Consider the following 13,850-nt stretch of genomic DNA (forward strand, 5'->3'; position numbering starts at 1 on the left):
GTTCAGCCAACAGACACAGAGAGGGAGGGTCCCCCTGAAGCCTTCCCCAAGGACAGTAGAGCCCAGAGCCACCCAGAGTCATCACAGTCCTCTCTTCCCAGGACCCACAGGACACCTCCCCCTCCATATCCAGGAGCTGCAGCTCCACCTGAGACCCCTGGGCCTGGGGCTCTGTCCCTGGGTCAGAGGCCAGGCTGGTGACACTAGAGACAGAAGGCTGGTCCCTCCCCAGTCATACCCCAGTGAGCCCCTTTCTATCCCCCAGAGCCACCTCTGTCACCTTCCTGCTGGGTGTCTTCCTACCTTCCCAGAGCGCTGGAGAGCATGGGGAAACCTGGAAGCTCACTGTGTCGCAAAGAAAATAATTACCACATTTGGATATGCCAGGGTTTTCTGTGTGCTGCTGACAGACCCATAGCCAGGACACAATAGAGGTCAGTGCTGGAGAGGGGGGATCCTCCTCCCCTGATGAGGACAGAGGTCCCGTCAGCCTTGATTCTCAAAGTGTGGTCTGGGAAACCAAAGTGTAGACAGAAAGAAAAGAGAAAGTAAGGACAAAGGGGCAGGAACAAGAGAAGAAACAGAGCCTCCTGGGCAAACCCCGCCCCAGCACACATCATCAGACAAAGCTCCCGGCCCCAGGGAGGAGGCTCAGCAGAGAGGGTAGAAAATAGCAGAGCTGACAGTCACAGCAGCCCTGCACGAAGCGTTCCTGGAGCCCAAGCTCTCCACCACAGGTGAAGACAGAGCCAGTAGCAGACACCATGGGGCACCTCTCAACCCCACTGCACAGAGTGCGTGTCCCCTGGCAGGGGCTTCTGCTCACAGGTGAGGGGAAGACTCCCTGGGAAGGGGTGGAAGGAGGGTGCACAGAGAACGGCTAGGGTCCCCTGGGGAGGATGGGGCTCTGCAAGGGGAGAGAGGGCTTCTCTTGGAGCCAAATAGAAGAGAAGCCATGAAAGAGGGATAGAGATCATAAAAGGAAAGTCTCAGTGATCTGAAACTGTTAGTGAAGAAACGATCTCCCATTTTTTACCTTTTCCAAGTGAATCATCAATGAGCAATAAATTTCAAAAACTGATGACAATAATCACAATTTAAGTCAGTGTGACAATTAAGGAAAACATTTTAAAAGGGGCATTAAACAGAGCCCTGAGCCACCAACCTCAGATATTGGCAATAAACCCCAGGACGTGAAGGGCCCTGGCAACGCTCAGGAACTCATCCACAGGAGTCTGCAGCCTGTCCCAGGCACTGGGGTGCAGCCAACATCACACAAATCCCTGCCGTCACAGAGCTCACGCTCTCATGAGTGGGGAAGACAGACACGCAAAGAGATCTAGAATGTGAGGTCAGGGGTAGACAAGAGCCCTGGAGGGAACAGAGCAGAAAAAGGTCAGAAAGAGAAGACCCAGGGTCTCTAGGGGAGATGTCAGGGAAAGGATCTCCCAAGAACACCCTGATGTAAGCAGGATCTGAGGGCAGTGGGGAGGGAGCCATGCAGATCCCTGGGGAAGAGCATTCCAGGGAAATGACAAGGTCAGAGGCACTAAGGGAATGGGAGTCACACTGCTGTCCTTGACCCAGTAGGACAGACACACTCCAAGGTGGAGGGGTGAAGAGACCTGGTCAGGACCCAGGACCCCGTTTTTCCACCCTAATGCATAGGTCCCAATATTGACCGATGCTCTCTCCTCTCTCCTAGCCTCACTTTTAACCTTCTGGAACCCACCTACCACTGCCCAGCTCACTATTGAATCCAGGCCGTTCAATGTCGCAGAGGGGAAGGAGGTTCTTCTACTCGCCCACAATCTGTCCCAGAATCTTATTGGCTACAACTGGCACAAAGGGGAAAGAGTGGATGCCAAACGTCTAATTGTAGCATATGTAATAGGAACTAATCAAACTACCCCAGGGCCCGCACACAGCGGTCGAGAGATAATATACTCCAATGCGTCCCTGCTGATCCAGAACGTCACCCAGAATGACACAGGATCCTACACCCTACAAGTCATAAAGGGAGATCTTGTGAATGAAGAAGCAACTGGCCAGTTCCGGGTATATCGTGAGTGATTCCCCATGACCTCTGGGGTTAGTTCTACTTCACACACATGGGATTGTCAGGCCTGGGTTGTGCCTGTGTCCCCCTCTGCATTACACCCCACGTTAAGGTTTGAGCATTTAGTGCAGGACACACACTAAGGGATAGACACCAAAATATCAAATTTCTTACTCCAGAGTCCTGATTCTGCAGACACTTGCTTCAGAGGAAGGACAGTCTGATGTGGGTAACTTATCGAGGGGAGACCAGTCTCAGTGTAGCCCCCTGGGACCCTCCTGGTGAACATGTCCCTAAGAAAGACCCAGTAGGACTCAGTCAGGGTCTGGCCTGAGGGGCCTTCTGGGATCCTCACAGACAAGCTCAGCCCTGGGAATCCTCTGCTCCAACACACTATCCCAAGGTTCTCGACTCCTGGTGACCCTGAGAAGCCTGGGCCAGTGCTAGATTGTGGCCTCCTGGGCCAGGCTGACTGGGAACAAGAATTTGAGTTATCCAAGGGCTGTGGCTCCTAGAGCTGGTAACCAGCCAGGGTTCAGGCACTAGAGCCTCATTTGGGCAAGGACAGAGCCTCATCCTTCACCTTAGTCTTGGCCTGGAGAGGACAGATGCACAAGCTCCCCAGGCCATCAGCCAACTGCCCTGGGGGCTTAGGAGATGCCATAGGAAGTGCAGCATCCCCAGGAGGAGGAACAGAGGAGACAGGATGCTCCTGAAAGCTCCTTGTCCACCAGGGATCAGGCTGAGAGGCACTCTCACAGAATCCAACAATAATAGATGCTGTGACCGGGCGCAGTGGCTCATGCCTGTAATCCCAGCACTTTGGGAGGCCGAGGCAGACGGACTATGAGGTCAGGAGTTCAAGACCAGCCTGACCAACATGGTGAAACCCCATCTCTACTAAAAATACAAAAAAATTAGCCGGGCATGGTGGCATGCGCCTGTAATCCCAGCTACTCAGGAGGCTGAGGCAGGAGAATCGCTTGAACCTGGAAGGCGGAGGTTGCAGTGAGCTGAGATCACACCACTGCACCCTAGCCTGGGTGACAGATCGAGACTCTGTCTCAAAAAAAAAAAAAAAAAAAAAGATTGTTTATTTGGGCAGCTCCCCTATGCCGAGCTGAGGTCAAATAATTACAAATATTTTAACGTTAATTCACAGACACAAGACAAGCCAAAACCTTTAACCATTTATACTGTTTTTCTGAGGTCTGAGGGGAAACTGAGCCACGTGGCAATAAATACAGTCACTATATCAAGGTCACACAGACCATAACTGGCAAATCAGTTACAGGAGATGTGTCTTCAACCACAGCCTCAACTTCTCCTCTACTCCAGGGGCCTTATTTGGCATCTGTGGACCCCAGTACCAGAGTTGGTTCAGTTCCTTTCTTCTTAGGCATCTGCAGCCCAGAGGGGAGATCCTGGTCTGGGGAGTGAGATCAAATGGAGAATTAACCAAGTTTTATTCTGGAACTTATTCAACAATTAGAGTCAGTGTCGGAAATGTCCAGGCCTGGGCCAGGCGTGGGGGCTAACACCTGTAATCCCAGCACTTTGGGATGCCAAGATGGGCAGATCACTTGAGGTCAGGAGTTCAAGACCAGCCTGGCCAACATGGTGAAACCCCATCTCTACTAAAAATACAAAAAAAATTAGCCAGGCGTGGTGGTGCGTGCCTGTAATCCCAGTTACTTGGGAGGCTAAGGTGGGAAAATCGCGTGAACCCAGGAGGCAGAGGTTGCAGTGAGCCAAGATCGTGCCACTGTGCTCCAGCCTGGGAGACAGAGCAAGACTCTATCTCTTTTTTTTTTTTTTTTTTTTTTGAGACAGAATCTCGCTCTGTCACCCGGGCTGGAGTGTAGTGGTGCAACCTCAGCTCACTGCAAGCTCCGCCTCCCAGGTTCACACCATTCTCCTACCTCAACCTCTGGAGTAGCTGGGACTACAGGCGCAGGCCACCGCGCCCGCCTAATATTTTTGTATTTTATTAGTAAAGACAAGGTTTCACTGTGTTAGCCAGGATGGTCTGGATCTCCTGACCTCGTGATTCACCCACCTCAGCCTCCCAAAGTGCTGGGATTACAGGTGTCAGCCACCGTGCCCAGCCGAGACTCTATCTCAAAAAAAAAAAAAAAAAAGTTCAGGCCTATCCCCTCAGACCCACGCCTCTGCTCCCTGGACTTGAAATCCTGTGTTTCCTGATGTGTTGGTGTCACTCCCACAGGAGGATAAAGGAAAGGACTTTGCTTTCTCTCCCCACTCACACCCTGCACCAGCCAGGGCCCAACAAGAAATACACACTCGCTCAGTAGTTCTCTCATGAATGAATGAATGATTGAATGATCCATGACCTCTTTAGAGATTGGATCTGGTTGCAGAATCCTGGGAGGTTCTTGCCATGCCTGCTCCCCATCCTTCCAGGGACTGAGACCCATGTTCCATCCCCTGACCATCTGCCCCTAAAGCCACCCCAAGTACCACATTTCATGTGACTCTCTGGGGCTGCTCGGCTGTGGGAAGGTTTTCAGGGCTCCCTGGTCTTGATTCTGGGACACCAGAGGCTCCTGGTTGCTGGGGTCTCTGAGGTCACTGTAGCCCCCACTGCTCACTATCATGGGCATCTCTGACTCTCTCTCTCTGCTCCTCCATGTCCTCATTTTCCTCTCCTTTTATCCCAGCTGAACTGCACCATTTCCTCCAACCTTAGGCCTTTCCCAGACACTCCCTCTTACAAGGCTGACTGTCCTGTTCCCTTCCTGCTCACACTGTGGCCAGGCCCACCTCCCAGGCAGTAGGAAAGGCACAGAAAACAACCCGGAGCAGCCGCCCCTGCCAGGTCCATCACGAGCCACTGTCCCCAGCTCACCAGGAGAACAAGCTTCCACTGTGTTCCCATCCAGGGCTCTTTCCCTCAGTGAGGCCAACATGAGTCCCGGAACAGGCCACAGGACAGGGACGAGCGACTCCTCCGTGCACTCTCTACACTGACTCACCAGGGGATCAGAGGCAGAAGGACAGGTCTGCAGTCCCCAAAGCCCATGGGCTCATTTCACCCATTTGACTCCCAACTCCATCCCTGTCCTGCTGTGGGCTCACATCCTCTACTGTCCAGCCCGGGTGACAGAGCGAGATTCTGTCTCAAAAAAAAAAAGAGATAGAGTCTTGCTCTGTCTCCCAGGCTGGAGCACAGTGGCATGATCTTGGCTCACTGCAACCTCTGCCTCCTGGGTTCACGCGATTTTCCCACCTTAGCCTCCCAAGTAACTGGGATTACAGGTCCTCTACTGGTTCCTGGGACCTTCCCCAGGTGGAGCTGTCCAGGCAGGTGCTGTCTGATGGGTTTGCTGCCCATTCCACATACATCTGTGTCCTCATGATGACACCATTGTCATAAGGTGGGATCTCTCGGACAGGCAGATGCATTAGCCACTAGTGTCTCACTTAGACTCTGCCCAATTTGGATGAATATGGTCAAACTCTAGTTGTGTTTCCTAAGGTTGAAAGAAAAGGAAGAAAGTATTTCACACAACTGTTTTGGATTCCTCTTCTTTTTACCTGAATTTCCACAGGAATTTGTAACATAGAACTCTTTCTAAATTTACTAACATAACATACATCACTTCTCCTCATATGGCATCGTTTCTCTCTTAATGCAATTGAGAACCCTCAGATATCCTTTCTGACAAGTTCTGTCTTCCTAACAGGACCCAGGAGTTCCTTCTACCCAGGGAGTCACTGATTTCAAACTGACTTCAGCATCTTTCTTTGATCATAACATGATCCTACCGGACTTCAGAGCTTGGTTTAAGAGTTTATCATGCTCTCTAGAGAAATATTCCTCTTAGTAGTTGGTGTTAGATCCAGAGTATTAATAACAATTTTCACAAATGGAATAATCTAACTTCTCAAATTTATATCCCAGATCTACCAAACACACACGGTCCATGAGGGTCAGATTTTCAGCAAGTTCATGCTCCTTCCATTCCACTAGTCAGTTATTCTGCATTTGCAAAAAACCCACATATTTCAGAAAAGATCCACAGTGCTGTCACCTGCCCTTTTCAGGGGAAGAAGGGACATTAAAAACCAAAGTCAAGGAACATAGTTATGCTGTTAAATCCAGGCAGCTCCTGCCTGTCACCCTCACTCTTTTCTAGATCATTCCTTGGACTCTGCTCTATCTTTAGGAGTCACTGGCTCAAGTCAGTCATCATTAAACACCTGGGAAAAACTGCCCCACCTTGTGGTTCCACTGCCTGACGACTGAGCTGACCTTCAGGCTTGCCCCTGGTGTTCCCTGTGTTATTTCTGCTGAAACGTAGAGTCCCAGGCCAGGCTGCACAGTATCCTCAGGGTTTAAGGACAATGGGAAGTCCCATCATTACCCATCTCTAGGATGTCCTTAGACAGGGAAGCTGCAGAGAAAACACACCTAGTGGGGCAAAGTAGGACTGTGAAGCTGGAAGGGAGCCAGCACCTGCACGTTCCAGGTGAGGACCCACAGGTGGGCCAGGCAGTCGTCAGCCAGTCAGGGAAAGACCAGAAGTGGTGGGGGCTATGACTCCCAGTCCTGGGTCTGTCCACGACCCAACACTGCTGCTCAGTTCACACTTGAGAAAGTCTGTGCTTCTCTCACACAAAGCAGGCGGCCTCACGGTCTCTGAGCCCTCAGATCATCGTGCATCTGTCTTGTGAAACACACACTTGCCGGGCTTTTAAAGACTCAGATTGGCTGAGAGGTGGGGAGATGCCAACTCTGAAAAATGCCTGGCCGGAATCCCAGCACTTTGGGAGGCCGAGGCAGGCAGATCACGAGGTCAGGAGATCGAGACCATCCTGGCTAACAGTGAAACCCCATCTCTATCAAAAATACAAAAAATTAGCCAGGCATGGTGGCACACACCTGTAGACCCAGTTACTCAGGAGGCTGAGGCAGGAGAATCACTTGAACCCAGGAGGAAGAGGTTGCAGTGAGCCAAGATCGTGCCACTGCACCCCAGCCTCAGCAGCAAAGCGAGACTCTGCCTCAAAAAAAAAAGAAAGAAAGAAAAATGCCCAGCCAGGCACGGTGGCTCACACTTGTAATCCCAGCGCTTTGGGAGGCCGAGTCAGGCGGATTGCCAGAGCTCAGGAGTTCAAGACCAGTCTGGGCAACACAGTGAAAGCCCGTTGGGCATGGTGGCATGTGCCTGTAATCCCAGTTACTTGGCAGGCTGAGGCAGGAGAATTGCTAGAACCCAGGAGGTGGAGGTTGCACTGAGCCAAGATCACACCACTGCACTCCAGCCTGGGCAACAGAGCAAGGCTCCATCTCCAAAAAAAAAAAAAAAAAGAGAGAAAAGAAAAATGCCTGTGGAGGAATCAAAGGTGCCACACAGGGCAATCTTCTCTCTGTTATCTGTACAGCGGAGCTGCCCAAGCCCAACATCACCATCAACAACTCCAACCCCGTGGAGGACAAGGATGCTGTGACCTTCACCTGTGAATCTGAGGCTCAGGACACAACCTACCTGTGGTGGGTAAACAATCAGAGCCTCCCGGTCAGTTCCAGGCTGCAGCTCTCCAATGGCAATAAGACCCTCACTCTACTCAGTGTCTTAAGGAATGACACAGGACCCTATGAGTGTGAAATACAGAACCCAGTGAGTGCCAACCGCAGTGACCCAGTCACCTTGAATGTCACCTGTGAGTATTTTCTGTTCCTCTGTGGCCCAGGCCGCCAGCCCAAATCCACGCACCCAGAGGCCGGGCCTCTCAGTCCCTCTCAGGTCTAAGGACGCAGACCCTTAACTCTAGACACCCAGGCTGGCCATGACTTCCTGTCCCAAGCAAACCTGGGCAGTCCCAGCCTGGACCAAGAATAGGAGGGGAGGGGCTGCTCCTGTCCTGGGAGGCTCAGGGTCTGCAGCCTGTGATGGAAGAAACAGGTGAATGTCTCAGACCCAGACTCAGTGGACACAGCGGAGGTTTGGTTGGGACTTCAGGGTTGTGACTTGGTAGAGAGGAACACTGTGGCCCTTCTCCAGACCAGGAGCTTCCCCTTCCCTCTGATGACATCACCTGTGGCTTTATTTTATTTGCTCCAGATGGCCCGGATACCCCCACCATTTCCCCTTCAGACACCTATTACCGTCCAGGGGCAAACCTCAGCCTCTCCTGCTCTGCGGCCTCTAACCCACCTGCACAATATTCCTGGCTTATTAATGGAACATTCCAGCAAAGCACACAAGAGCTGTTTATCCCCAACATCACTGTGAATAATAGTGGATCCTATACCTGCCACGCCAGTAACTCAGTCACTGGCCGCAACAGGACCACAGTCAAGATGATCATAGTCTCTGGTAAGTAATCCCTGGGGCATCGACACTAAGCTCTGGGGTACAAGCTCTCTGGTTTTCAAATAGGAGCGGAGAAGAAATTTTCTTTTCCAGCCTGTATCCAACGGGCAAAACAAGTCCAAATTCTCCCCTGAACCCTCTCAATTCATCTCTGCCGACTCTCTTCCCTTTGTTTTTCTGATTTCTCACAGCTGAACTTAGGTCCAGCCTGGAATGTGGGGAGGGGGTTCTCTCAGTCCCAGAAAGCCCCATGTAGCAGGAGGGGCTCCACAGACAGGAAAGCAGAAAGGGTCCTCAAGGTCAAGTTGCTTCTGTCACTGACATGTCCCTCTCTGTAACTTCTTGGCCTTCTTTTACCTACTCCATGAGACATAAGGAATATGTGAGGTTTTAAAACAGGTTCACATTAGTTTTCCCTAAATGAGAGAAGGAAATGCCCTTCATCAGCGAGGAGCAGCTCAGACTTTGCTCCCTGCTCTACTCCCAGCTTGCCCGGTGATTGGCTCTGCCCTGACTCCATGTGGGGTAGGACGCAGGTGTGTGGGGAAGGTGGCCAGGTGGACTGTTGTGAATCCAGCTAAATCAAAATGGCAGTCAATGGCTGGGTGTGGTGGCTCATGCCTGCAATCCCAGCACTTCGGAAGGCCGAGTAGGAGGATCACCTGACATTAGGAGTTCGAGACCAGCCTGACCAACGTGGCAAAACTCCATCTCTACTAAAAATATTAAAAAAAAAAAAAATTAACCAGGCATAGTTGTACGTGCCTGTAATCCCAGTCACTAGGGAGGCTGAGGCACAAGAATCACTTCAACCTGGGAGGCAGAGGTTGCAGTGAGCCGAGATGGCGCCACTGCACTCCAGCCTGGACAACAGAGAGAGACTCTGTCTCAAAAAAAAAAAAAAAAAAAAGGCTGGGCACAGTGGCTCAAGCCTGTAATCCCAGCACTTTGGGAGGCCGAGACGGGCGGATCACAAGGTCAGGAGATCGAGACCATCCTGGCTAACACGGTGAAACCCCGTCTCTACTAAAAAATACAAAAAAACTAGGCGGGCGAGGTGGCGGGCGCCTGTAGTCCCAGCTACTCGGGAGGCTGAGGCAGGAGAATGGCGTGAACCTGGGAGGCGGAGCTTGCAGTGAGCTGAGATCCGGCCACTGCACTCCAGCCTGGGCGACAGAGCAAGACTCTGTCTCAAAAAAAAAAAAAAAAAAAAAGCAGTCAACACCTGATCCTCTCCTGGGTCAGGCTGCCTCCCTGAGCTTGTCCTGGCTCTGAAGTCACCAGCTGTATGAGGCTGTGGGCACAGCACGTGGGATAGCACAGAACACAGCAAGTGACTCACACTTGGAGAAATCCAGAGATTCAGCCACAGGGGCTCTGCATTGGAGAGAATGGGCAATGCCAAACAGTGTGTATTTGTAGAGAAGGTTAGAATATCAGCCTTTTGTTAACACTGTGCCTACTCTCTAGGAATCTCCTTCACTGTGATATTCTATCCACAGACCAGGAAGTAAAACTCCTCTTTACAGTGAGAAATCCTTCGGATTGGAACTTCTCCAGATACTAAGGTCGTGAAGACTGGATGGGCCAACTTCATTCTCTAAAAAATTATTTAATGAAAAAACACACTACCTTCCCTTTTTTATGTAAAGTGACAGTCACAGGAAGGAGGCCTGATCACAGAAAGCTCCAGGAAAGGGTCACACAAAAGTCAGTGGGAGGCCGGGCACAGTGGCTCATGCCTGTAACCCCAGCACTTTGGGAGGCTGAGGTGGGTGGATCACAAGGTCAGGAGATCGAGACCATCCTGGCTGACACAGTGAAACCTGGTATCTACTAAAAACACAAAAAATTATCCGGGTGTGGTGGCAGGCGCCTGTAGTCCCAGCTACTCGGGAGGCTGAGGCAGGAGAATGGTGTGAACCCGAAAGGCAGAGTTTGCAGTGAGCCGAGATCATGCCACTGCACTCCAGCCTGGGCGACAGAGCAAGGCTCTGTCTCAAAAAAAAAAAAAAAAAAAAAAAAAAAAACCTCAGTGGGCAAAACATTCTACCTGATGATGTTGCTCAGTCTGCAGGCTGAGAAGAGGATTCCAAGTGGGGATACAGAGATACCCAGAGGGTCACTCTGAGACAATCTGGAGTCAGAAGGGAAGTGTAGCCCTCTCCTTACAGATAATCACCTAACAAAGACACTTGACCTTCTGCAGAGGGTCAAGGCTATCCCCTGGTTGGTCACCTTTGCACAGCTCACTGTGGGACCTGAGAGCTGGCTAAGATCTCAGGGAAAGGAGCATAGCCCCAGGCCCCAGGCCCCAACCCTGTTCTCAAGAGGTTATCTCAGATACTCTGTTTGTCCACAGAACTAAGTCCAGTAGTAGCACAGCCCCAAATCAAAGCCAGCAAGACCACAGTCACAGAAGATAAGGATTCTGTGAACCTGACCTGCTCCACAAATGACACTGGAATCTCCATCAGTTGGTTCTTCGAGGACCAGAGTCTCTCGTCCTCAGAGAGGATGAAGTTGTCCCAGGACAATGCCACCCTCAGCATAAACCCTGTCAAGAGAGAGGATGCTGGGAAGTATTCATGTGAGGTCTTCAACCTAATCAGTAAGAACCGAAGCGACCCCATCGTGCTCATCGTAAACTGTAAGTGACTCTTCACCCCTTCCTATATGTCCCTGGATGATTATTCTGCCAATGGTGTGCAAAATGGATAAAACTCAACATGAGGCAGAATCTCAATGAAGAGACCATTATAGCACACAGAATTGCAAAGTGGTTAAGAGCTTAGGCTCTGAATCAAATATACTTAGTTTTGTTTGTTTGTTTGTTTGTTTTGGTTGGTTGGGTTTTTTTGTTTATTTTGTTGTTTTGAGACAGGGTCTTGATCTGTCACCCAGGCTGGAGTGCTGTGGTGTGATCAAAGCTCACTCCAGCCTCAATCCCCTGGGCTCAAGCAATCCTGCCACTTCAGCCTCCAGAGTAGCTGGGACTACAGGTGTGCACCACCATGCCTGGCTAATTTTTTTTTTTTTTTTTTAGACAGAGTCTCACTCTGTCGCCCAGGCTGGAGTGCAATGGCCAGATCTCAGCTCACTGCAAGCTCCGCCTCCCGGGTTTATGCCATTCTCCTGCCTCAGCCTCCTGAGTAGCTGGGACTACAGGCGCCCGCCACCACGCCCGGCTAGTTTTTTGTATTTTTTAGTAGAGACGGGGTTTCACCGTGTTAGCCAGGATGGTCTCGATCTCCTGACCTCGTGATTCGCCCGTTTCGGCCTCCCAAAGTGCTGGGATTACAGGCTTGAGCCACCGCGCCTGGCCAACCTGGCTAATTTTTTAAATTTTTTTGTAGAGATGGGGTTTCACTGTGTTGCCCAGGCTGGTCTCAATCTCCTGGTCTCAGCCTCCACCTCCCAAAGTGCTGGGATTACAGGAATGAGCCACTGTGCCCACCCTGTATTTAACTATTCTAAGTACCTCTCATACAGATGGAAGCATGCAATATTTGTCCTTTTGTATCTGGCTTACTTCATTTAGCATAATGTCTTCAAGGTCCATCTATGTTGTAGAATGTATCAGAATTTCATTCTTTTTGGAGACCGAATACTATTACGCTGTGTAGATAGATATATCACATTTTGCTTATCCATTCATCCATCTATGGACAGTTAGGTTGCTTCCACCTTTTGGCTATTATGAATAATGCTATTACACACATGGGTATACAAACATCTGTTCAAATCCCTGCTTTCAGTTCTTTTGAATAGATACGCAGAAGTGGAACTGCTGGGTCAAATGGTAATTCCGGTTAATTTTGAAGAACCATCATACCATTTTCCACAGTGGCTATACCATTTCACATTCCCACCAGTAATGCACTAGAGTTCCAATTTCTCTACATTCTCAAAAACATTTGTTGTTTTTTGGTTTTGTTTTGCTTTGTTTTGTTTTTTATAAGGGCCATCCTAATGGTTGTAAGGTGGTATATCACTGGAGTTTTGATTTGCACTTCCCTAATGATTAGCAATATTTAGCATCTTTTCATGTGCTTATTGGCCATTTATCTTCTTTGGAGAAACGTTTATTCAAGTTCTTTGCCCATGTTTTAATTAGGTTGTTTGGGGACTTTTTGTTGAGTTGCAGTAGTTCTTTATATATTTTGGATATTAATCTCTTATCAGATACGTGATTCTCAAATATTTTCTCCCATTCTATAAGAGGTCTTTTCACTTTTGTGATAATGTGCTTTGATGCACAAAAGCTTTTAATTTTCATGAAGTTCAATTTCTCTATTTCTTCTTTCGTTGCCTATGCTTTTGGTGTCATAGCCAAGAAATCATTGCCAGATTCAAAGTTCCAAAGTTTTCACTCTGTCTTCCAAGAGCTTTATAGTTTTAGCTCTTACATTTGGGTCTTTTATGCATTTTGAATTAATTTTTACATATGGTGTTACATAAAGGTTCAATTTCATTGTTTTGCAGGGATATCCAGTTTCTTCAATGCCATTTGTTGAAAAGACTATCCTTTCCCCATTGAATGAACTTGGCACCCTTGTCAAAAACCATTTGGCTATGTATGCAAACATTTCTTTCTGGGCTCTATATTTTATTCCACTGGTTTCTATTTCTTTTTGCCAGTACCATACTGTTTTGATTACTGTAGCTTTTGGGTTTTGTTTGTTTGTTGTGTTGTTGTTGTGTGGGGTTTTTTCATTTAGTTTTGTTGCTTTTCTTTGTAGAGGTGGGGTTTCACCATGTTGCCAAGGCTGGTCTCAAACTCCTGAGCTCAAGCAATACACCCACCTCCACCTCCCAAAGTGCTAAGATTATGGGCGTGATGATTACCGTAACTTTGTAAAAAATTTTGAAACCAGGAAGTATGAGCCCTTCTTCAACTTTGTTCTTTTTCAAGATTGCTTTGACTATTCATGGTCCCTTCAGAGTCTATATAAATTTTAGAATGAATTTTTCTATTTCTGCAAAAAATATTACTGGAATTTTGATAGAGATTGCACTGAATCTGTAGATCACTTTGGGTAGTACTGTCATCTTAACAATATTAAGTCTTCTAATCCATGAAAATGGGATGTCTTTTCCATTTATGTCTTACTTAATTTCTTTTGGCAATGTTTTGTATTTTCAGGGTACAAATCTTTCACCTCTTTGGTTAAGTTTATTTCTAAGTATTTTTAAAGCTCTTATAAACATAATTTTTTTCTTAATTTTCCTTTGAATTGTTCATTGTTAGTATACAAAAATACAACTTTTTGTTTGTTGATTTTGTATACTGCCACTTGGCTGAATTTATTATTCTAATAGTTTTTTTTGTGGGATCTCTAGGGTTTTCTATATATAAGTTAGTGTATTCTGCAAACAGGTATAATTGTACTTCTTTCCAATCTAGATGCTTTTTTTTTTTTTTTTTTTTTTTTTTTTTTTTTTTTTTT

The 13,850-nt window shown here is 48.4% G+C and overlaps 1 protein-coding gene across 6 annotated transcripts in view; it reads left to right on the plus strand.

Moving 5' to 3' along the window:
* Positions 1-625: 625 nt before the first annotated feature.
* The window catches only part of CEACAM1 (carcinoembryonic antigen related cell adhesion molecule 1), a 22,365-nt gene continuing 9,140 nt past the window's right edge, over positions 626-13,850 (plus strand). For 3 of the 6 annotated variants that reach the window (XM_025366225.1, XM_025366228.1, XM_025366226.1), the window contains exons 1-5: positions 626-828; positions 1,706-2,065; positions 7,469-7,747; positions 8,149-8,403; positions 10,763-11,050. In XM_025366225.1, coding sequence (XP_025222010.1) covers positions 765-828; positions 1,706-2,065; positions 7,469-7,747; positions 8,149-8,403; positions 10,763-11,050 — 1,246 coding nt within the window. In that variant the 5' untranslated portion in view covers positions 626-764. Of the gene's footprint in view, positions 829-1,705; positions 2,066-7,468; positions 7,748-8,148; positions 8,408-10,762; positions 11,051-13,850 lie in introns of all 6 variants that reach the window. The other 3 variants (XM_025366230.1, XM_025366231.1, XM_025366229.1) reach the window with 2 other exon arrangements.

This window comes from Theropithecus gelada, chromosome 19 (genome assembly GCF_003255815.1).
Source record: "Theropithecus gelada isolate Dixy chromosome 19, Tgel_1.0, whole genome shotgun sequence".
Taxonomy (NCBI): domain Eukaryota; kingdom Metazoa; phylum Chordata; class Mammalia; order Primates; family Cercopithecidae; genus Theropithecus; species Theropithecus gelada.